The 24,783-nt window shown below is 40.8% G+C and overlaps 1 protein-coding gene across 1 annotated transcript in view; it reads right to left on the bottom strand.

Annotated features, from left to right (window-relative positions):
* Positions 1 to 409: 409 nt before the first annotated feature.
* erbb2 (erb-b2 receptor tyrosine kinase 2) overlaps positions 410 to 24,783 on the bottom strand; it is a 31,894-nt gene continuing 7,520 nt past the window's right edge. The window contains exons 2-27 of the mRNA XM_057358067.1: positions 20,531 to 20,682; positions 20,002 to 20,191; positions 19,384 to 19,512; positions 19,239 to 19,307; positions 19,003 to 19,118; positions 18,757 to 18,898; positions 18,526 to 18,654; positions 18,149 to 18,275; positions 14,243 to 14,316; positions 14,067 to 14,157; positions 12,926 to 13,128; positions 12,698 to 12,830; positions 11,889 to 11,979; positions 11,458 to 11,612; positions 11,324 to 11,368; positions 11,073 to 11,211; positions 9,526 to 9,648; positions 8,903 to 9,001; positions 8,257 to 8,442; positions 7,933 to 8,088; positions 7,463 to 7,538; positions 7,233 to 7,379; positions 6,502 to 6,599; positions 4,480 to 4,665; positions 3,952 to 4,309; positions 410 to 3,873 (exon numbers count right to left, since the gene is read on the bottom strand). Of these exons, the coding sequence (XP_057214050.1) occupies positions 3,545 to 3,873; positions 3,952 to 4,309; positions 4,480 to 4,665; positions 6,502 to 6,599; positions 7,233 to 7,379; positions 7,463 to 7,538; positions 7,933 to 8,088; positions 8,257 to 8,442; positions 8,903 to 9,001; positions 9,526 to 9,648; positions 11,073 to 11,211; positions 11,324 to 11,368; positions 11,458 to 11,612; positions 11,889 to 11,979; positions 12,698 to 12,830; positions 12,926 to 13,128; positions 14,067 to 14,157; positions 14,243 to 14,316; positions 18,149 to 18,275; positions 18,526 to 18,654; positions 18,757 to 18,898; positions 19,003 to 19,118; positions 19,239 to 19,307; positions 19,384 to 19,512; positions 20,002 to 20,191; positions 20,531 to 20,682 (3,743 nt within the window). The 3' untranslated portion in view covers positions 410 to 3,544. The remainder of the gene's footprint in view (positions 3,874 to 3,951; positions 4,310 to 4,479; positions 4,666 to 6,501; positions 6,600 to 7,232; positions 7,380 to 7,462; positions 7,539 to 7,932; positions 8,089 to 8,256; positions 8,443 to 8,902; positions 9,002 to 9,525; positions 9,649 to 11,072; positions 11,212 to 11,323; positions 11,369 to 11,457; positions 11,613 to 11,888; positions 11,980 to 12,697; positions 12,831 to 12,925; positions 13,129 to 14,066; positions 14,158 to 14,242; positions 14,317 to 18,148; positions 18,276 to 18,525; positions 18,655 to 18,756; positions 18,899 to 19,002; positions 19,119 to 19,238; positions 19,308 to 19,383; positions 19,513 to 20,001; positions 20,192 to 20,530; positions 20,683 to 24,783) is intronic.

Raw genomic sequence — 24,783 nt, 5'->3', positions numbered from 1 at the left:
TGTCCTATATGTTCACTATCGAGTAAAGTCCAAAATAAACATTTAAAGGTAAAGATTGGCATGATACATTTGATAATTTATACATTAGGATAGGGATTGTCTGTCTCAACCTTTGGCATCAAAAATGCCACGTTTCCACCATCAGGCCACGAATCTCTCTTATTCACACATTCTAATCCCGATTTCATAGCACAGTAATGATAAAACAAATCACAAACCGTGCCAACATGCCCATATCCACAAGTAACTCAGTAATAAAGTCTAAACAAAGCCACTTGACACTAAAACGTTGATCTCAAGAAGCAAAGTATTCAAAAAAGTAAATGTTTATACGAGCCTGTAAATATATCAAACCATTTTATGCACGTTGGTACTGTATAATTCATAGAGCAGACAGTGTACGAGTGCATCGAGTCCATGACATACATTTACAGTTTAATGGCTCACAGGAAGAATAGCAATATTACATCACAAGTCTACAATTTCCATAAAACCACAAATCAAAAAGGCCTGGACAATTTGCATATAAAAAGTACATATAAACATTTAAAGTGTACAGATTTGTTAAATCATGGTAACAATTCCTTCAATGTGATTGCATAGACTTTCACCATTGGATACTGATGCACTGATTCATGGCATGAAAACTGGGTTCTGAAACCCATTGTGGATATATATCGCAACTGCTAAAATAACGACTGCTTTGCATCTTTCACCGTCCCGTCCGTAATGTTGCCATGTAGCTTCATTCAAACACGCAGATTTGAATTTAGTTTGAATTCAGAACAGTATTAAGGGTAACCCGTGATCTTCCGTCCATTTTAACAGCACTGACATTTGAAAGGTTGGCTATGCATAGTGACCAGGCAGAAATTCGACATTTTTCCCTCGTTCCTTATGCAGAAATACAATCATGTCATTGTTTGGGCTAACATCAAAATACTCTTAAGTACCATTAGCACGCATAATATCATTCTTACACTCTTTCATTTTTCACACACTCCTACAGAAAAAATGATATTCAGTTAAGTACGCCATAAGAAAATCAACCATTCAAGTCTGATTGATAAAAAACTTGTGGATATTACGATGTGTTTTGACGTAGTTGAGTGAAAATGATGAATAATGTATGAATTGCCCCACTGAATGTGTAATGACGTCAAATAAATACACACGTCTTGCTTTAAAGAAGTGACGTATTAACTGAACGCTGGAGTTAACAAAGGGCAGACCTTGTCATTTGGAACAATGGAGCCGTTCATCCACCCAGAGGCCACAGCTGCTAATATATGGAAATCAGATCACATTCTTCAATTCTGTGAAGTATTTACTCCACAACACTGTGTTCAGTGTTAGAAGTGTCTCAGCGCCTTCCAAACAGCATAAATGACGCGTTCGCAGGCCACTCTGAAGGGACAACAATCAGGGCGGCGATGTGTTGCTGGTTTGTTTCAAACACACTTGACCAAAAAGTGTGTTCTTTTCAAGCCACATACCTGTTGACAGGGGATAGAGTGAAGGGAAGATCACTTCTGAAAGGAACGCACACTATGTGTGTATATTTTTCAATGAGAATACACAATATAGACATGGATGATCAAGTCTGGGGTTAAAGGTAACATTGGGCCTCATTTATAAAACGCTGCACCGAAACCGTCCTAAATGAGATTTTACGATCATTTCTCAAAGTGCATACAGTACGTGTGATTACAGATGTGAAATCTATAAAACGAAAATGATCTTGAAATTGTGCGCAGCAAATGTGCACACGTCTGCTCAGACCCTGACGCCACGTGGCGCTAAGCACGTTTCCGCATTAAAGACTGTTTTGATAAATACGAACGTTGCTGTCGATTGTTGAATACAAACATTCTACACTCAAATTTGTGCGTATGCACGTTTTATAAATGAGGCCCATTATCTGTTCTCGTTTTCGCGACATTACAAATGATTCAGCCTTCGGAAAGCACCCCGTTACATCAACTAATACATTGTATACATTACTGCAAAGAAAAAATAAAATACATTTTCCCTTGACAGACTTGTTTTGACATTGAAAAGTATAATGAAAATATACAACACAAAAGATAAGCATCTCCTCAGGTGAATCTAATAAAAACTGTTACTCATGAAATACAAAAAACAGATTTCTGTCCTGATTCAACTCCAAACCAAAAGAAATACTAATAAGCAGCAGTCTATTTTTAGGACCATAGCGGGTTATTTTTAATTTTCATTACATTTCTGACACAAAAATTGTATAATAATAATTTTTACTCCTTAAAACCAGCTGTTGTACAATATTAAGAACTTGATATCAGCATTAATAAAATAACCATAAGAAATTTAGAAGTAAAACATCCAGTTTAGTGTAAGACTACGGATCCACCGATACAGATTTGAACAAACAACTATGGCCAATTCTGATATATAAATATCAACGTCTCTATAGCTGTTCTAAATTCCATGTAAACCACTGCTTGTTTCAACTTGCAATGTTCTAATGTTTTTTTTCAAAGGATATCAGATTATATTTTGTTCAGATTTAACTTTGTTTTGTCAGATATTTAATTATCTTACTCAGAGAAAAAAACGTTGAATTATGCAACAGACATAGTTATCAATGAACTAATGGTTAGTAATACAGTATCGTTCTTTTTATGCAATAGCCGATATGCTGGCGGTTTTAAATGAATCCAGAAATGGCCGATACATCAGTGCATCCCTAATTTAGATGCATTACGGGAATTCAAATTTGTAATGAAATGCCATTCAAAGTGTAGAAAAACGGTGTCACAAGAATGACTTCATTGTCTCGTTCATTTGCAAAATAAAACTTTCTTTTGAATTCGGTTGAAATAAGACAAAATGTTCACCCCTGCTATACATGTGGGCTTATTTTGCTGTACAACTGCTACCAAGCCCATGAAGACGATTTATTATCGTTACTCAAACAAGAAGTTTAAAAATGTAAAACCCTGCATATGTCACAGAGGGGAAATGTTCAATCTTCATAGCCAGTTGCATTGTCAAACACCACACGCCAGTTCGGCTGGTAATAATGTCTCTCTCATTCATCGGCACTGTAGCCTAGCTGCTCACTCCGGACCTTTACACAATGAACAGAACCGTTTCCATCGCGTGGACGTCTGTTCTGCTCAGATCTCACGCAACAGTCTGGAAACCACAGTGTGTACGGTCCTGGCTCCGAATTTAATTGCACCTCCAGAAAAAGGAGTGATGCGTTTGTGAGATGCCAAACATTAAAATCCAAACAGAAATCCTAATAAAAGTTTATAACATACATCCAAAAAACATCCAGTGTGTTATTCATCATTCAAGTAGTCTTACAAACTCGTACCATCAATTTTCAGACAAATTTCCAAAGTTCATCTTTTTGGCAAATACCGGAAGTGCGTCCAAGTTTAAAAATCCAACACAGAATGCTACATGGGTTTCGTGAGAAATCTTTCCTATTGGCGAGAACGTCCTTTGAGAAACACGTCATTCACACGTCAGTACATTCATCTCTGTATTACACCTCTCAGGTGTACTCGACCTGACCACTCCAAGTCTCTGCTAAGCCCAGGTATTCTGGGTTTTCTGCTGTGGGGGTCACGTAGCCATTGGGCCGCCTGTGAGTTGTACCGCCATTTATGGGCGCTCCTGCGACGGCCTTAGCTTTAGCTGCGATATCATGATAGTAGGGGTTGTCGAAGGCGGGCGAAGCAGTCGTGATGTTGCCCATAGGCACCAAGTACTCTGGGTTCTCCACACTGTGGCCTGTACACAGACCGTTAATAAACCGCCTCTCCCCCGCCTTGCGCGGAAGGGTGCTTGGACGTCCCGAAGGGACATCCTGGTTCACGTACTCTAAGATCAAAGAAAATATAGCAAGATGAGTCAGCATCTAAAACGGGTAATTTCATGTTGAATCCTCTTATCACTCACCAGGTTGTGTGTGCGCTCCACGTGGAAGCGTGTGTGTAAGGAAACCATGAGGCCCGTCGGTCTCCAGCTCTCCATCTATGCCATTGGGGATGGTTGGGTCTTTAGAGTAGCGCCCTGGGCTTGACGGAGGACCGCTTTCCTCCACGTCCCCATCCAGAAACACAGAGTCTGATTGGCCATCCGCTGAACGGTATGATATGCTCCGTACTAAGGAGGGGTATTGCGTTCCTGGCCAACTCTCATTGGCTGTTGCCCCCCTGGGCAGGGTTGGGTACTGACTCTGCCCCAGCGTACTTACAGAGGAGTAAAAACCTCTGCCGCTCGGCATGCCGTCCGTCTCCAAGCCCTGATCTGTGCTCTGAATGAGAAAAACACAGCCATGTTAAAATGCCTGATGTGAAAACTGAGAAGTGAAAACTCAGTTTACAGGTTGACCCTTTTTGTGTGTAATATGTAAAACCCAAAGCAAGAAACAAAAGGGTGGGTAAATGATAACAGAGAGAGAAAGAGAATAAAAGCTTCTCTGACTCGGTGTGAGTGATGTCTGCTCGGTCCGTTCGCCCTGATTTCTCCGTGGGTGTTGAAGAGACCAGTCTGAGGCACCAGATATTCTTCTGCGTCCAGTAACTCCTTCACGTTACCCCCCTCTTCTTCCATCAACGTGCGGAAGAACGCGCTGTCAACTGGACTCGACAGACTCATCTGCTCATCGTTCTGCAAGAAATTGACAAAAATGTATCATCTCAATGTATCAAATCAATGAGAGAACACAATCGCGAGATATTTCTGCATCGAGTGCACCGAATGCATTGAAGATATAAAACTTTAGATGACTAGTAATTCCCTTCTTTTAAACTCTAATAAAACAGAAATATTACTTATCGGACCAAAGACACGTGAGCAGAATATTTCGGATTATGACTTGCAAGTTGAAGGCTGCACTGTTACTCCAACAAATACAGTTAAAGACCTCGGCGTTATATTAGACAGCAACCTGTCATTTGGAAATCACATCTCAAATGTCACAAAAACAGCCTTCTTCCACCTTAGAAATGTTGCCAAATTGCGAAATATTCTATGTGTTGCTGACGCAGAGAAGCTTATTCATGCATGTGTGACCTCAAGACTTGACTACTGTAATGCACTGCTTAGTGGTTGTCCTGCAGCATCAATAAACAAACTACAGTTAGTTCAGAACGCAGCTGCCAGAGTTCTAACCAGGTCCAGAAAATACGATCACATAACCCCAATGTTATCAACCCTTCACTGGTTACCCATTAAGTATCGTATTGACTTTAAAGTTCTTTTAATTACTTATAAAGCCTTAAATGGTTTAGCCCCTACCTACATAACAGAGCTTCTACCACACTACAACCCATCACGCTCTCTAAGATCTCAAAACTCCAGACTTTTGATAACACCTAGAATAACTCAATCCACCAAAGGGGGCGGAGTTTTCTCATACGTAGCACCTAAACTCTGGAATAGCCTCCCCGATACTATTCGAGGGTCAGACACACTCTCCCAATTTAAATCTAGATTAAAGACACATCTTTTCAGCCAAGCATTCACTAATACATAGCTAATGAACAGCAGCTACGCTAATTATTCTCTTTCTGCCCTCGCCCACGCCCAGATGACCGTCATATGCCCATCCCCAACTAGAGATTACGCCAGCTACATCTGAAAATCCCGTGCCATCCTCCTGCGAGAGCCTGCGGACTGACTGACCATCCCAGCTCCATCCAAGGCAATTCCATCACCACCCAAGAAAAAGGCGACCATCTGGCCGGCCCAGCTCAGACAATTCCATCCCCAGCCGAGAGCAAAGATAGACTACCTGTCACATAAATGCTAAATTTACAATACTTGGTATTTAATGCTAAACTTACATCACACGACAGCAGTTTGAAGTTATAGCTGCACTCAGTGACTTTGATTGGAGGTTGCTGGGTGGGTGTTGTAGGGAGTGGAGGGGGGGCTTGTTGGTTGTGGTTCTGGGCGTTTCATTTGTTGGGACTGTGTGGGTCTGGTCTGGTTGGTCTTGTTTTGTGGTCGATGTCGGACAACAGAGGAATAAAGTTAATTATGCCATTACTACTTTTCCCTGGTTGTTCCTCTGTTGTCTGTTGTTGATCGCGGAATGGGACCGGGTTGGACCTGCACAGTTTCGGCGGGTGGGGCTTCCTGGGTCGCGGCTGGTGGGCTCTCCCTGTTCTTCGTGGACGTTGCTTGGTGGCTTTTGGTCGGGGTCACTGAGTGCAGCTATGACACGTCAGAGGAGATCTGGCCCTCCCGGCTGAGTCTGGTTTCTCCCGAGGTTTTTTTTCTCCATTTATTTCTCATTGGAGTTTGGGTTCCTCGCCACAGCAGGGCAGTGTTGGCTTGCTCACCGGGAGACTGCGTTTATTTATTTATTAGATATTATTTATTAGAATGATCTTGCTTGTTCTATAAACACCATGCACTGTGCTGTGTTTGACCTTTCTGTGCACATTGTGAAAAGCGCTATATAAATGAATTGAATTGAATATTTCTAAATGAACCCACATGAATGACAACATAACGTGGAGGATCGCATGCCATAGTGGTGAATTCGGGCACAAGCTCCTTGAATCTGGGTCGACTGTCTGGATCGATCATCCAACCTGGTGAAGATGATCAAACAATTAATAAAATAATGCATAAATCAATACTTCACAGTTACAGGTAACAGGGTTCCCACTCTTAGCCAAATGTCAAATTCCCTGACTTTCACTGACTAAAAAGCTGAATTTCCATGACCTCTAATGAATGAAACCCAGTCTTTGAAGGGGTCGTTTTTTAACCAAAGCTCTTGAAATGTACATTTTCCTGGCATTTTGCCTTAGTGAAGAGGTACAGGTGACTGCATTTGACTTAAGCGATTGGCAGGTGACAAGCAGGAAGGGAATAAAATGGCGCTGAAGATAACCATAACGAAACACAAAAATGTGTTAAAAAACACGCTGAAAAATACAGTATAGAAAAATTACATTTTGATAAATGAAACCTAAAATTTAAAGTGACAAACAAAAATCCCTGATGTTCCATGACTTCGACAAAAATTATATACAGAATTCCATGACTTTCAATGTCTGGAATAGACCTTTGAAAAATCCATGATATTCCAGAAATTCCATGACCCGTGGGAACCCTGAGGTAAGCTCCATGGACACAATTTTTCTTTAACAAACAAATAAATAAGAACACAATTGTGGTCTATGTTAGACGTTCTTCTCCTCATAGAAACAAGCACTCACATTTGACCATGATCATGTAGACGTCTATGGTGCAGATAATGGGTTGGGGGAGTCTCTGCCCTCCTTCCAGCAGTTCTGGAATGTCCCGTGCCGGTATGAGGTCATACGGTTTCATGCCAAAGGTCATCAGCTCCCATACGGTCACCCCTGAGACAAAAAGAGCCGCGAGGTTATTTGAAACCAGAGGGTTTAAAGCAGGAGAGAAACCGTGACCTCATTCGGATACTGACCGTAGCTCCATACGTCACTCTGATGGGTAAACTTCCTGTGTAATATGGACTCCAGCGCCATCCATTTGATGGGCACCTACAGTATATTATTCATGAACCATCATCTCAAAATACATGTATAAAAACAGGATAGATTTGCTGACTGTTTAACCAAACACAAATATACACAATACAATGTGAATTATATCCAAATCTAAAGGATGCTAATAAAACTAGTTCCATGTTATTAAAAATGATTTATGATTTGTGAACGATTTCTCACCATATTAAAAAACTAAAAGAAGCACAATTTTGGATGACACCGCCTGGTTTATGTAGGAAGTCAGAGTTCTATGAGGATTCTGCCTTAGAAAGTATGTACACACTAGATAGGGAGGCAGCTCACTAGGTTTACTGAGAACATCACACACACACACACACACACACACACACACACACACACACACACACACACACACACACACACACACCTTTCCCCCATCAGCGTGGTATTCTGTCTCATCTATGTCTAGCAGTCTGGCCAAACCGAAGTCCGTAATCTTCACATGGTTTGGGTTTTTCACCAGAACATTTCGAGCTGCAAGGTCTCTGTGAACCAGCCTCACGTCTTCAAGGTAACTCATTCCCTACGTACACAAACACGTGACGTGGCAGGTATTAAACGTTCACATGTGAGATTTGAAATCTACCAAATGGGAAGGACTAAACGACGAGAGAATATTCATTACTGGGTGAACTTTATTTGAGATATTATGTATCGTGATGTGTGATGTGACATGTCGCAGATGTCTTACCTTAGCGATCTGAACACACCAGTTGAGGAGGTACTGAGAGCCGATGTGGTCCTTGTTCTCTCTGACGTACTCCAACAAGCATCCGTACGGCATGAGCTGAGTGACCAGCTGAACCGTTGAGGTGAGACAGATACCCAGCAAACGGCACACGTACGGGGAGGCCACGCCAGCCATCACATACGCTTCCTGTGGACACAAACCGCTTACATGTGAGCACACGTACAAAATACATATCGGATGCTTGGAAAAAATGTTTGGCATGAAAAAATACCGACATGTATAATGTAACACAAACGTTTATTCTGGATGCGATTAATCGTTTGACAGCCCTACTCGAGTCGCATGCCTAACTTTTGCACTTAATTCAAATAAATAAACCTAGGGTTCACTAACACAGGCTTAGAACAGATTTAAACCTATCGATACTAGTATCAACTACAAATGATGGAAGGAACGTAAGCTGCTTGACAGCGTCAATTTCTCCAGGAAAAGCCAATCCAACCGATTAAACTAACCCGGGTGCGCTTCAGAAGGGCTGATGTCAAAGCTTACAAAACTCAGTTATTAATCGATCAAAAATACCAAAATACTTGAGTGTTGACGTTTCCCAGTGACATTGTTAAAAAGCAAAATCCTGCACACTCACGTCCAGGATTTCTTTGTTGGCTTTGGGCGAGGTGTTCTCACGCAAAACTTTAATGGCCACTGGGATCTTCACATTCTCGCCATCAGGAGCCCAGATACCCTGTTGAAAAAAGAGAGACTCTACATGAATGGGGTTCAACTCAAAATAATACATTTGTGGCTAAGTGTTTAAAAAATATTTTCTATTCATTATTTGCTCGGGAATAATAAACGAACTGCAAAACTTTTCAAATAAAAAGTGTCTGTAAATAAGGGAACGTATGTGGTCATACAGTGTCATAATATAAATCATATAAAAAAGGAAATCATTCTCTGTTTCGGGCTTCCTGTAGCTTCTCTGATAGAGACCAAGGTCATGGCTTCAGTTCCCAGGGAATTCACACACACATAAAATGCCTGAATGCGTTGCCAAATGTGCTGTAAAGACCCAAATGACATCCTTTTTCTGCAGCTTAAAGAGTGATCAGTTATGTGACATATTCACCTTAGCTCATTGGCTTTAAAAAGTTGACATTTGCGCCCATTAGCAGATGGCAGCATTCAAGCTGTGTACATTCATGACATGAAGCGATAATGGAGCAGCTATCATTCAGTTGAATTATTAGTACTGTCTTAGCGTATTACCTTATAGACCGTGCCAAAAGCTCCAGATCCCAACACTCGGAGTTTTTTCAGCTCTGTCTCTTTAAGGATGCGCATTTGAGCCTGATTGGGCAACGCTCCACTCGGGGTCAGTGGCTCCACCAGCTACAGGGAAAAATGGACACGCCATTAGACAACAATAACCACCATGTGATGTCAAACATCAAACAGACTTTCAAATGGTGTTGCCTTCGTAGTAAGCTTCTTTGGTGAAATTCTAAAGCAGCACGGCATGTATTCTTTGTAGCAATCCCAGAATGAGTGGAAAAGTGGAAAAAATCTATTATGGTATAACAGATGCCAAAAAGGATTGGTTAAAATAGTTGCATTTACAAACTGACCCAATATTTGCGAACATTATAGCATTTTATGTTATTATCAAACTCTACTGAAATGAGTGTTGAGTTGCTGCCTATGTAGAAATGTTTTTGTGATACAAACCCTTTTAAATGATTAAAAACCACAATGCACAAGTATGGCTCAATCCTACTATTGGGAATATGGAATATTCTATTTAAAACTGGGATTATAATAATTTCGTAAATCTTAAACGTATCTGGTTTTAGTGCAGGTAGCCTGAATTGTCATGTCCCCAGTCATGTATGCTTAACTTAAGTTAAAAATAGAACTAAGAAAATAAAACAAATACTACACTTTTCATTGGTGACGTATAGCCAGATATATACTATTCCTCAGCATATGTTATGCTTTGATATTAATATATTTTTAATTGTTAAAATCTTTAAGATAAACTTGTGTGCCTGAGAAGAATGTCCTCCCTGTTACTGATTGTAATTCCTCCGACCATCCACCCTTGTTGCTCCTCTAGTCACATAATTCTTAGGAAGTAGCATATGATTTGAAGTTAATCATGTACATGTAGCAGAGTTAGTTCACCATATGAGTAGAAATGGCTAAGTTTAGCATAACATGTTACTCCTGTTATTGTCCATCCTGTTGCATTGTGCCCACCCTGTTTTTCTTCTGTCCACCCTGTAGTTTTTTATATTGATTAAATCAACATATATTACACATGTTTTTCTGGTTACTTGCAAGAAATGAATTGGCAAAATTAGGTCACTTTAAAATGGGACTAAATTGCAAGTCCCTTTTTTATACTAAATGAAATGCATTAAAATTACAATGTGGCATAAACATAACATGTTTGTTTAGTAATACTTACATTAACTATTAATTCTAAACCATTAAAAAAGAGATGAGAATGTCCTGTAACAGGAGGGACATTTGGCCTGTGTCACATGGTAAAAAAAGACTATATCCTGAGCTGGACCAGTATATATTTCTTACAGTTTAATAAGCCCTCATTCAACTGAAATGATAAAAAAGGAAAATGGAAAGTTACTACTCTAAAATGGCACAGAACAGTAGGAATGACCCATGTCCGGTGGCTCAGTGGTTAGAGAATGGCGCTAGCAACGCCAAGGTTATGGGTTTGATCCCAGGGGACTGGACACAGAAACAAAATGTATAGTACAATGCGATTTAAATGTGACAGCGAAACACCTCACCTCGTGCTCCTGCAGAATTCTCCTCATGGTCTCTTTCCTTTTCTGCTGCTTCTGTCGACGCAGGTAAAACACAAGCAGTGCCAGCAGAATGAGAAAGAGAAACACTCCGCCGAGGGTGATCGCGATTGTTGTTCCAGGCCTGCATAACAATTACAGCAAAAAGGTCGTAAAGTCTGCACTTACAACCAGATATGACTGCTCACTAGAGTTTGTGGAAGAAACACGTCAGAAACGAACAAGTATCAACCTACCCGGGTTTCTGTTGGATAGGGCATCCCCGTTCATCCAGTGGACACCTGGCGGTAAACACGAAACAGAAACCAAATCATCAGCTGTTGAAAACACATGAGGTAGGACTCTTTCACGAGCTCAGGCAGCGACTCACGAGACGGTGCAGTTGGTTTCGCAGGGAAGACAGTGTCCCGTGTCATTGAAGTATTTCCACACGGTGTGCTGGTCCTCCTTCACTCCGCTGGGACAACGCTCAACACACACATCTCCGTCCTGAAAATGCACACACTCCCTACACTGATGCGCACCCTGGAAAAACACACATACAGTTTACAGTCATGTAAAAAGTGTCAAGAAGTGCTCCTGGAGAAAACTGTTCATGACAAAACCGCTATGAAAGTGGCATTACTATAGATGAAAATGCAAGTAGTTATTGGCATTCACAAACGGACTTATTATGTATTAGCATTTTTTTGCAACTGGACACGTCAAAGCTGAAGATTTGTGAAGTATGGGATGACAAAATTTGTATTCCTTTAAAGCGTGAATGGATTGTGTTTATATGGTTTTGCATGAATATCTTACTGGGCCTGTACAGGAGGCAGAGCCATTGACCGGTCGACACTCTGGGTGGCAAGAGACACAGTTAGTACCGTCCACAAACTCCCGCACCGACCTGTGGGAAATGACACACAAACTTTCACAACTATGATCTATAATCGCTGTTGAAAAAAGACAGCATGTGCTGGTAAGGTAGGTTTTGAAGCATGGTAGCTGCCTGGTGTGTGCTGGTTTAAGCTTAAATCCTTCTCTGCCGACCGGCCGTCTTGACTCGGATGTGATCTGCCCCTTGGTGACCCTTGCCCGTCTGACTTTGACCTGCTCAGCCCGCCTGGATAAAGTACGCACCTCGGATTCCCTGGCCTGCCCGACTTCGCCTCTGCCTCAGCCCAAGAACTATTTTTGACCCTCTTGCGGGTTTTTCGTGTTTTTGCCCTTTTTGAATAAATACTTTTGTTTGAGCAACCAGTGTTGGGTGTAACTAGTTACTAGGTAATTAGTTACTGCAATTTAATAACTTTTCCCTTGAAAAAGTAAAGTAAGGGATTACTCTTATAAATTAGTAATTTGTACAGTAATCTAATTACACTATTGAATATGTAATTAGTAACTAGTAATTAATTACTTTTTGAGAGTAACTTACCCAACACTGTGAGCAACCATCCGTTCTTAGGTCCTTCCTTGTACCCCTGACAACCATGCTTCAAAACCTACCTAACCAGCCTACGCTGTTTTTTTCAAAAGGGATAGCAAAATATGACCTTTAAATCATCTACGAGTCTTTCTTAAAGCACAAAATCAACGAAAGAGCGTCATATTCCTACTGTACTCACCCCTGTAGGACATTACACTCCTCCACACACTCCATCCCGCGCTTGTAGTTCACACACGACACGCACTGACTCGGTCCCGGGCCCCAACAGCCAGCGTCTGCACACAGGGGGTCACACACTTTCCCCTCGGATACTGGACAGAGAGAAAAGAATTTCTTGTTGGATCCTTTCCTAACAACAAAACGATACGTGCAAAAACAAACGCACAAAGATAAACTAGTGTTTTACCGCAGGTTTGTGGGTCTTGGTTGTTGTTGCTGATGAGGTTGGGTCCCTGTGTTGGGTGGAGCAGAGAGGTCCAGGGCAGGGAGGAGGCGTAGCACAGTTTGGAGTTATTATGAATGAGAACTAAACCTCCGCTGACACTGCGCAAGGAACGCATCCCGAGAGACTCGATCGGCAAAGATTGAATTCCCAGAGAGAGAACGCCCCTGGAAAGAGAGAGAGAAATGAAACGTAATGTTTTGTTTGCTATGGCATTGCTAATTGATAGGGTTTTGTTAGGGTGTTCTAGGTTGTTGCTAGGGTGCTCTGGATGGTTGCTAAGGTGTAGTTGAAAAGGTAGGATTGCTAATGCAAAACAGTGATTCAGCAAAACTGAAATTCTAGTCTCTAGATTTGGCCTAGCTTCCTGGTTTAATGCAAGTTAAATGGATTTGTGCATCTTTGCTAAAAAAACGAACAAACTTATATAAAAGGAACCATTTATATCTTATCTATTGAACGTGTAGGACGTTTAACACAAACTAATCTATCAAACCTCACCTGTTCTATCATTTTCTAGTTTAACAATTCAACTGTGAAAAATGATCTAACCTTTCATATATTAGTAACTTTATATCACAAATATAAATGTGCAAATCATTTTCACAGGCAGATTAGTTAGCACTGACTTAAAAGGTTAAAGGCGGGGGGTGCGATTTCCGAATTACGCTTGTTTAGATGAAGTCGGGCCGAGTACCAAAACAACCTTGTAGCCAATCAGCAGTAAGGTGCACAGCGCACAGGACGGACATTAGTCGAGCCGAGCGCTGACGAAAGCGTAAGATGGAGGTAGGGGTGTGTCTGTTTTGGTGATTTGAACATCAACAACGGCTAAGAGAAATGGGACACCCCGCCTTTAAAAGCAAGGGGGAAGAATGTTTGTATCACGCAGCAGGTGTAGACGATAATCATTAACCTTTATAACTAACAGAAAACCACAGGTCTGATAAGCAGCCAGACCTGCCAGAAAGACGGTAAATAGACTTTCAAACAAAATGTGTGTCAAGAATCGATGAGGAAATAGGAAATGTGTACAGCAAAACGAAAAAGGGTCGAGCATTACAGAAAGGTTGATATTGAGCCATAGAGACACGATTATACTCACTTGTAAAGCATTCTTCCTCTGATCACCTTCAAGTTCTCAAAAACACTCAGATCAGGCAAATCATCTGGCCATGCATCAATGTACAGATAACCTGAAATTCAAATATAATGTTCATTTCTAATGCATTACTCCTGGACTGTGATGTTTGTTCATCTGATGATAACTGTGATTGTAACCTGTAATCTCTTCTATCGTCTTCAATCTTTCAAGGTCACTCCGCTGTAGTCCAGATGAGTTGGTAGCTGCATCCCTGTATTAAAAAGACAACAGATGTCTCAAAAATATGGATGTCATCAAAAATGGATGATTTAAGAGTAGATTCAATGTTTTAAAAGTATAGTTCGTGCAACTACGGTATGAAAATTCTGCCATCATTTACTCGTCATCATGTCGTTCCAAATTTTTATGACTTTCTTTTACACAAGATGATTTTTGGGGAATATCCATGCCCCCTTTCTCTGTATAATGAATGTAAATAAGAAGTGGGTCGGTCAAAGCCTTGAGTGACACAAAGCAAATCGTCGCTGTCCTTCTGAAACCTCAGATGTCCAAATTCTCGGTTTTTCAGGAAAAGGAAAAACACCGTACTGATTAAATGATTAAATACTGTGATGTCAAGGTTGACGAGCACTTTTTAATACTTTTTATTGGTTAGATATGAAAACCCAGTGACAAACATAAAGGGTTACTAATAATAGTGATTTATGGCAAAAAATAAAAATCACAAAATATGGAGATACGATGTTTCAGAAGAACAGCAGCGAAATTTAAAAGTTTCATAAATCAACAAATCACAATTTCCATGATATTTTGACATATAAAGCCCTATTCGGATGGTAATTGTTTCTCATAAGGACGTCTGTAAATATAAATCTGCATGGCTCCTTGGTGATAAAACTCGGACATTCGGACAAACATAAATTCACGGTGTAGCTGTGAGTATGTAATCCACTGAACCCGGAAAATGCACTTCTCACGTGCTCCGTCACATGACAATTCACACAGATTTAATCATTATAATGGAGTAAAATCGATATTTTAAAATGCCAATATCGAATGTTTTCATGTTTTTTTCTTGTCTTCTTTCTGTTCTTATCATCTCCCTCTCTGTGTAGTGAAGCTGCGATCCTTATCTATCGGTCGAGTTTGCTAGAACTTATGTGAACTTGTTTGTGTATATGTTATATGTCACGTTAACAGCAGAAACGTATTCAACTCTGTATCATCTGGTCATCATACAGACACGTATGATATCATTCGAAGCTGTAAAAGTTTACATTTATTTGCGTAGATCAACGATAACCACAAAACATTGTGCTTTTGCAAAATAAAGAAAGCCAAAAGGATGCACTCTCTGCCGCCTGTGAACTGTTTCTCTCCGTTAGCAGAAGCGCTTTAGGTACGCGTGTGATATGTAAGGGATAATGTACAGGCAACCAGTTGTTATCGCAGAAATAAGCCACGACAGTGTGATCAGGTCTTGTATTGCGATAACAGCCGGCTGCTTGTACATTATCCCGCATATTACACGGCTACTTGCCATATGAGAAAAAACTGGACATGAAATGTGAATTTGAAATAGTTAATTACCTCATTTTTACCGAAGGAAAAGCTTTACTTTCGGTTCTAATGTAAGAAACGATGTTCAAATGTCACAAACAGGCAATTTGGTTTAATCATTTGTAAATATAATGTCATATATGTTATTAAAAGGCCTATTCATATTTAATTTGTCAAAAAAACATGTCAAAATGATTTGCTGCATCCGGGTTACTGTGTGTTATTAGTTTTGAGAGGTTGTTATCTGGGAATAACGAACCTGCAAGTGTTGCGACTGGCCAATCAGAATCAAGCATTCCAACGAGCCGTGTAATAAGACGTTCTGTGAGTCATGTTTCAACAAAGTTGCCAAAATGTTTCATCACAATGCAACGAAAGACCGCCTCTACAGAAGACCAACGCCTACTTTTACAGTACATAATTGTCTCTTTAGCCCCACCCACCAGATAAGTGCATATATTTACTCAGAGAATGCCTTAGAGCAGGGCTAGTCAACTGGCGGCCCGCCAATCATCTTTACCAGGCCCGCTTTAACATTTCAAATAAGTGAAGGACGGTGTGCTTTAAGAAATGCACGTCCTGAGACGCCACATCTTTGAAAGTCTAAAGCGCTGCTACATTCGATACGAAAGTAATTCCCGTGGCTCATAACGATTGACATCTTAAAAAGAGATTTGATCGGTCTGTCCAAGAAACTTAATGTTATTTACAACGTTACAATCGGCAATCCACAGCCACAGGCAGTTGGTTTGCGCACGAGATAGGTCGGGTTCCAAAACATGTCTTGTGCCCTTGAAAGTAACTGCAGAGAGGGTAGACTCCTACACCACGTGAACTGTTGTCTCACATCAGGGAAAAACTATGTTGTTTTTATTACTGCATTCATTATGTATGATTTAAACAGCTGTTCATCTCCCTCCAGAACTTGCACTTCAAAGGATCTGCCCTTATAAGTGCGTGGGGAACATGAATGCGATTGGAATTCACCCGAAAATGCGATATTAGCCATATCTATGATAATAGCGTTCAGTTTCTTGCACAGACCAATTGATTCGCTTTATAAGACGCCAGTTTGACGTCAAGGGGCAGGGATTACTTTTGTGCTGAATGTATTAGCGTTTTTTACTTTTATTAATTTGACTTTATATCGTTAATTCAACCAAATATCTTCTTGAATAAACAATGCCACCCACATCTTGGAAGTACCGGGGGTGAGTAAATTAACACCAATTTCATTTTTGGGTAAACTAATGCATTAAAGGGACAGTTCACCCAAAAATTAAAATTCTGTCATCATTTACTCACCCTCAGATTGTTCTAAACCTGTATAAATTTCTTTGTTCTGCTAAACACAAAAGAAGATATTTGGAAGAATGTCAGTAACCAAACAGATCTCATCCCCCATTCACTGCCATAGTTGTCATGATTCTGCCCCATCATTTCATGTTTTTCTTGGTCTAGTGGCAGGATCATGACAGAGCCTCATGTTTGGTGTGGAGAGAGGCATGTTAGTGTTGGTTCTGACATAGCATGCACTCTCTCCGGTCTCGTCTTTGGCCCTGCCCCTCTCGTTTCCTCGTTTAGCTTCCCATTAGTGTTTCATTCCCGACACCTGTCCCTTGTTCATTATCCTTTGTTAGTTCCCCTATTTAATGCCCTTGTGTCTGCTGTCCTGTGCTCGTTCGTTTTGCAATGTCGCCTTGTCTCTTGCCTTGTTCCTGTTTGCTGTGATCTGTCAAGTTTGTGGACTTATTATTGATATTATTCTTGAACCTTGTTTATCTTGCCCCCTCGTGGAAAGTTTTTGTTAGAATTCTTGTTTTGTTATAGTTTTCCCCATTGTGGGTGTTTTGTTTTATTATTAAAGTCACTGTGTTTCCACCACCAAAGCTGCCTGCACGTGGGTTCATTTTCACCCCGATTCCTGACAATAGTAGGGATAAAAATACAGTACTATAGGAGTCAATGGGGGATGAGATTGTTTTTTGTGTTTAGCAGAACAAAGAAATGTATACAGGTTTGCAACAATCTGGGGATGAGTAAATGATGACTGAATTTTTATTTTTGAGTGAACTATCCCTTTAAGAAATATAAAAAAGACAATATCCCTTTTAATTAAATATAATGAAAAGGCACAAATACTGGATGCAATATTTGTGTGCATGTTTTAATATATGACCTATAAGTAACAGCAACAAAAACAGAATAAAAGGAACAAAACGCAATAAATAACAGAAAAACAAAATAACAGAAGAAATTATGATATGGTTAAAAACTGGCCCGCATCCTATTTATACTTTTGGAATCTGACCCTCAAAGAAAAGTAGTTGAAGACCCCTGCCTTAGAGGATTACAAGATGTTGTGAAGTGTCTCGCCTTGCTTATGTTCCTAACATTCAATTCGACAACTAAGTCACAAGATGGACATAAGAGCACTTAAAAAAAAACCATGATGCTGAATAAATGATGACCCAATTTTTCATTTTTTGGTGGAGCTGTTACTTATTACTTGGCATGCTTACCCTTTAAAGGAATCTGAAAGAAAAGCCAAACTGCCGTAGATCTTCTTACAGCCATTGAAGAGGGCAATGTTGCTGACGTTCACCACCGATGCGCCCAGCAGCTTTCCCATGCCAATCCCATAACACACTGCACACACACATCATTTATACATTTATAATTCAGTCTTAACACTCGGCTTTGTAAAGTCACAAACGTACTGCACGCAAGCATGTAGACGCTTACAGTTGGCCAACACTCCCATTGTACAAACGTAAGGCTGAACAACCTCAATACACCAGGAGTAAGAGAGTTATCTCAATGTCACATTCCTGACACTTTTCAGAACAAAACGAACATCGTTGAAAAGAATTTCAGAGACATATACAGGCACACAGACCTTTAGGACACTCTCCTTCACACTTTTCACATTTCTGTGTTTCTTGACCATCTGGTTGGACGGTGATATACTCCTGATTAGCTTTTGGACAGACCATGGTACACGCCACCTCCATGGCCAAATAGTTATCTAAAAAGAAGATAACACGTATACTGTATAAACATCAACCCATTACATTACATCCAACTAGAATGAATATGCTAGTTAAAGGGTTAAATGGTTAAGACGTACGTGGACACTGTTTCACACAGGTGGCTCCAAAGCTGAACTTTTTGTCCTTGTTTGGTTTGGACTGGAAGGTGATTGGGTCATAGATGGTGGGTGGGGGGCAGTTGTCTCTACATGTCCCACTGTCGTTAAAGTGACGACAGGCCTGCAGATTGAAAAACAAAATGCCCTTAAAGGGGAAGCAGATGGCCAAAGCAAGTAGGTCAATGATAGAAACGTGACGTTTCTGATGTGTGGTTGTGTCTTTACCAGACAGTCAGAGTCTTTCGGCCCTGTGCACCCAGCAGCACACTGGACATGACAACAGTCATTGGGTTTCGGACCCTTACAACGCAAACAGCCGGATGAACAGTGCACAGAGGTCACTGGAGAGTGATATTGGTTAAAAGTGTTTGGCATCATATTGAACAGCAATGAAAAGCGGTTAGACCCTGAAATACTTTTACTACCAACTCCCCCTCAAAAACCATGTCAGTCATACTCACAACTTTGGCAGTCCTGATCTGTTTCCCCCCAGCATCCACCAGACGGACAAGCTGCGGAACAATGAGGACCTAAAAAAGGAAAATATAATAAGACCAATAACAAAACTATGATGCAGTTCGGCAGTTCGGCTCTAAATAAACTCACAGTTCTTTGGGATATCTTGCAGATGCAACGGTTTGCTCTGGACTTTATTAACGGTGTCTCCCCAGTTAATCTTCTGAGGGAAGCAAAGTTGTGGGTTTTCCCAAATATAAACCCCGCCAAGCAGAATTTCTGTGAAAGACAGCAATACGACAACATTACATAGATCTGTTGAATAATCGATTCTGATTGGCCAGTGGCGACATTCCAGGGTACCTCATTTCCCGATAACCACCGCTAAAACCCACACCACAGGGTTATTGGGGTATTGCGAGTCATCTTGACCTTACTAATGAATTCCTTACAAATAAAGTCATACGTGAGATTTTAGTTACTAATGTTTAAACCAAAATGCATGTTCGTCTCGTTTGAACTTGACTTTCTTTCTTCTGCAGAACACAAAGGAAGATATTTTGAAGAACGTCGATAACCAAACAACATTGGACCCCATTGACTTCCACTGTATAGACACAAAACGACAGAGACGTTCTTCAAAACATCTTCCTTTGTGTTCTGCAGAAGCAAGAAAATCATACAGGTTTGGAACATCACAAGCGTGAATAGAAAATGCAAACATTTTCATTTGTGTGTGAACTATCTCTTTAATTACCGCAGTCGTACCTGTGAGATGCTTGAGATGGAGTTCTCTCAGACCGGACCCCGCCTGACCACGGTGAAAGTTGTCATGCACTGCAAGAGCGTAGCTGGAGTTATAAAGCTGACTGCCTCGAATGATCCGTAGACTGTCCAGAGGGATCGAGCGCACTGAGACGTGAGCTATCAGCACATAGCCCTGAACTTCCACTATCCCCTACACACCAACAAAACAAAACACACGTCTCATTTCTTTTGCATGTTTTTTTAAAGTTTGAGACTGTGAAAAGTGATCTGATGTGTGTATTCAGATTGGTATATTGACAATCCTTATTGATCACTGTTCGATAACCATTCCCAACATAAGTGCTTGTTTTGTCAGCATTCAATTCTGACACCAGTCGGAGGATATCAACACTGATTATTGTATTGCTGTATTATTTTTTTGTGAATTGAAATGATGTCATTAAAATGATTCTCAAGAAAGTGTAATTTACCATCTTGTGCGTTGTGCAAACGCATACTGTACATAAAGACGCAAGCCAGAGGCTCATACCTGCAGGAAGGAGAGGTCTGGGGTGCCCTGCAGGTGTGTGATCTCCAGGTTACCGTGAACCACCTGGCAGTCAGTGTAGAGCAGTCTGAGCATTTCGTAGTGATTCTCATGACTGGAGGGTAATGCCAACTTCATATCTGTCCCGAGACATACTGAGAAACACAAACACACACACAAACGCATCAACAGGGCCGTATACAAATTCAGAGGTAACCAAATCTATAAGATATTAGGAACCTGCATTTGAGCTTTAATCTGGAAAAAAGGTTGAACATGCAACAACTACTCATGTAACCAGAAAGTCAAACAGGTTTGGAATGACCTGAGGGTGAGTAAATGGTGAAAGAATGTCATGTTTTTGGGTCTGCACTTGCCAATTTCTGTGGAATGGATTGCGATAAGAAAAAAAACACATTCAGTGGAGTTTTCGGTGAAGCCTCATACTTGCCGTGGGTCTGGTCATGCTTTAACATACAGATATTTCATAGCCTAAATAAGATTAGCCTTGTCTGAATTCTTCTCAAAACGCCAGAGAAAATAGCTGATAATGCAGTCAAACGTTTCTTTACAATCCTCCTCTCCTGTCTGTGTTTCATCACACACGCAGGACACTGTAAATAGATGCATTTGACACTCACTTTCAAGGGTCATGTCACAGAATAGAACAGAGAGAGCTGTTCTAAGACCAGTGTGTGGGTTGATATGTAGTATAATGCTCTTCGCATTATACATGCTACCTCTAGGAGATAATAAAGTGACACGGAGTTAGCTTTCACTGTTATGCTGATGATACTCAACTTTATATTTCCTCGCAGCCTCATGAAACAGCAGTTCCATCGAATAATGCAATGCATAGGCGATATAAAAAACTGGATGAGTATTATTACTGAACTCGGACAAAACAGAAGTGTTACTTATTGGACCGAAAACCGCCATACGTAACAACCAAGAATACTGCTTATCTATTGACAGATGTTCCATAAAACCCTCGTCGTCAGCAAAGAATCTTGGCGTTCTATTCGATAGTAATCTGTCATTTGAGAGCCATGTCGTTAACACCTGTAAAATTACGTTTTTCCATTTTAAGAATATATCTAAACTACGTCATATGCTGTCAATGTCAGATGCAGAGAAGTTAATTCATGCATTCATGACATCGAGACTAGATTACTGTACTGCACTGTTAGGTGGTTGCCCTGCAGGCTTATTACAAAAACTCCAACTGGTCCAAAACGCGGCAGCTCGAGTTCTTACACGTACAAAAAAGTATGAACATATTAGCCCGGTTCTGTCAACCTTGCACTGGTTACCTATAAAGCATCGCGTTAACTTTAAAATCTTGCTTATTACCTATAAAGCCTTACATGGTTTAGCTCCTCAGTACTTGAATGAACTCCTCTTGTATTACAGTCCTTCACGTGCATTACGCTCTCAGGCGTCCTGTCAGTTGGTAATACCTAGAATATCAAAATCAAGTGCAGGTGGTAGATCCTTTTCCTATCTAGTGCCTAAACTTTGGAATAGTCTTCCCTGCACTGTCCGGGAGGCAGACACACTCTGTCAGTTGAAATCTAGACTAAAGACGCATCTTTTTAATCTTGAATACACTACACTTCCATAATATAAATCCTTTGAGGGTTTAGGCTGCATTAGTTAGATCAACCGGAACCAGGAACACAACTGATGTACTTGTTGCATCAAAAAGTGCAGTCTTGTCTTGTCTCATTGTTCCAAGGTTACCACAGCGAGGAGGATGCAGTTCATGGCCAGACCTGATGGTAGAGCGGAGAATGGGAAGCGGCAACCTGACAAGAGCTGAGATGATAGAGCTGGATAAAGATGGACGCGGCTACTTGACACGTCTTTACTACAAAATTCAAATGCTATTAGATTATTAATGATACTCTTCAATCTATAATTTACCTTATTAGTAAGTTTATTTATTTTTATTTAGCCTTGTTGTGCAAGCACTGTCGAGCTTGTGCAGAGGCAGCAGCTTTTGCCAGAGGGGAACTGGAATCCCCTGGTTGTGTCACGAACAGAGTGGGGTGGAAGAACCCAAGCGCAGGCAGGCAGTAAGGGGATAACAGGGATTTATTTAAACAACCAAAACAGAACAAAAAACACCCACAATGGGGGAAAACAGAACTAAGGAATATATATAAAACAAAAGACTTCCCACGAGGGGGCAAAATGAAAACAAGAACAATAAACTAAACTAAAGGACACGACCAAACGTCTTAAAACAAATACTATATGACAGGGTAGAAAACAAAACTCACAAAGGGAATCAGGGTAAACCAAACACGAAATCCACAAGCACATACAACGTAGTACACGCAATACAAGAGCACAGGACAAAGAAACAAGAGGGTATATATAGGGAAGACAAACGAGGGATAACGACATGGGGCAGGTGTGGGACATTAAACACTCAGGGAAAGATAACGAGGAAACGAGAGGAATGGGGCCAATGACAAGACACTGGAGAGAACGTATATTATTGTCAAACGGACAATAATATGTTTCTCTCCACACATAACCAAAGACTTTGCCATGGCTCTGCTACAGGACCAAGAAAAACATGACCAAGGAAGCAGAGCCATGACAGGTTGGGCCTGGGTTCTCCTGAGGTTTTTTTTCTCCATTGGAGTTTTGGGTTCCTCGCCACCATATGCATACTGTTTTGCACTGTTTGCCTAGCCGGGGGGGGGGCTGCTTTATTTTAAAGTTTTACTTAATTAATATTGCATATAGGAATTTATAATCTGTTTAATATTTGACCTGTGTTTCTCTCTCCTTTATCTTAAATGTGCGCTTTAAATGTTTTGCTTATAGTCAATATGTTTTATGTACAGCTGCTTTGTAACAATGAAAATTGTAAAAAGCGCTATATAAATAAAATTGACTTGACTTGCAAATTTTGTTAGGATAGCAGATACAACTATTTAAAAATCTGCAATCTGAAGGTGCAAAAAAATCTAAATAGAAAATGCTTATGTGTGACTGAAATTAGCATTCTATCAGAGTGTAAGTTCAGTGCAGTTGGCAACATTGTTACTTCCCACCGCAACCTTTTAAATGAGAGAAAGTAAACTTGCTGTAAGTCAATATCATTCATCCAAATGCGTCATTGATGCCCGCGTGCGCTGTTCTTACTTGATTGCCAAACGGGAACAACTCGTGCGCTGGATTTAAACCCTCACGCGCATTGCAATTCCTGCAAGGAAAAGCCCGAGCCGCGCGCATCACAAGCTCTCTCGTGCGCGGAAAACTCAAACCCCGCACATTATAAACTCTCTCTGGTGTGAGGAAAAGCATGAGCTCTGCGCGTTTGTAATATTAATTTGCAACATATATTGGCAAACTGCCAACTATCGTCTAAGGAATCAGCTATCGCCGATATGTCTGAGTATCATCGATACACGATAGTATCGTCAATCGGAACAACCCTAACTGGCAAGTTTAAATCAGCTTTTGTTTGTATTCGTACGTCTGAATGAATCATGACTTGATGCAATTCAAACCTGGCATATTGATACCTAAATGTTTGTGTAACAAAGTTCAATGTAGGGAAGGAAGGAGGCGGGAACCGGCAAACATCTAAACATATTTAATCAAAATAAATAAACAATAAACAGCATTAAAACACAAACATAAACAAAACTTAACAACTTCCGGGCCCGGTCCTCTCTCGTCGGCAGTCCCGTCGCTCGTCCTCTTATGCTCCCTAGCTCCCCGTGAGGCATGCGGGACCGGTGCGCGTACAGCTGATACTCATAATCACTCACGCCACCGGCCCCGCCTTCCTGCCCCACGGCTCTCGTCCCACCTTCCTCGCTACAGTTTGTCTCTACAATACCTCCTTGTTAATATATATTGTGTGACCATAGAACACTTTATATTCATTATGTTATAATTTGGACTGGTATTTTGTAAAGTTGCTAGGAGGTCATAAAGATGCAAATTAGCTGTTGAGTGGACAAAGAACCTCTTCTCTGCTCAACTCTGATTGGTCGATTCAAACTCAGGTGGGCATGCCCTCTCATGAAGTTAAATATCGAGCCTGCTCTGAAAATGGAGCTTGGCCTTTTTCTCTATACCTGCCCTCATCAGAAACTGGTTTGTGGCGTCTCTTCGGAGACTGCCTTTTCAGTCAAGAAGGAACACTGGCCGATCACGAGGTCCGGAACTTTTCAGCAGGACTGCATTCTGAAACTTCAGACACCTAAACTCAGCGTTTCAACAGGACT

The sequence above is a fragment of the Triplophysa rosa genome, linkage group LG18 (assembly GCF_024868665.1).
Source record: "Triplophysa rosa linkage group LG18, Trosa_1v2, whole genome shotgun sequence".
Lineage (NCBI taxonomy): Eukaryota > Metazoa > Chordata > Actinopteri > Cypriniformes > Nemacheilidae > Triplophysa > Triplophysa rosa.
Note: the sequence above shows the minus strand (reverse complement) of the source record. Positions and strands in the feature narration are given on the sequence as shown.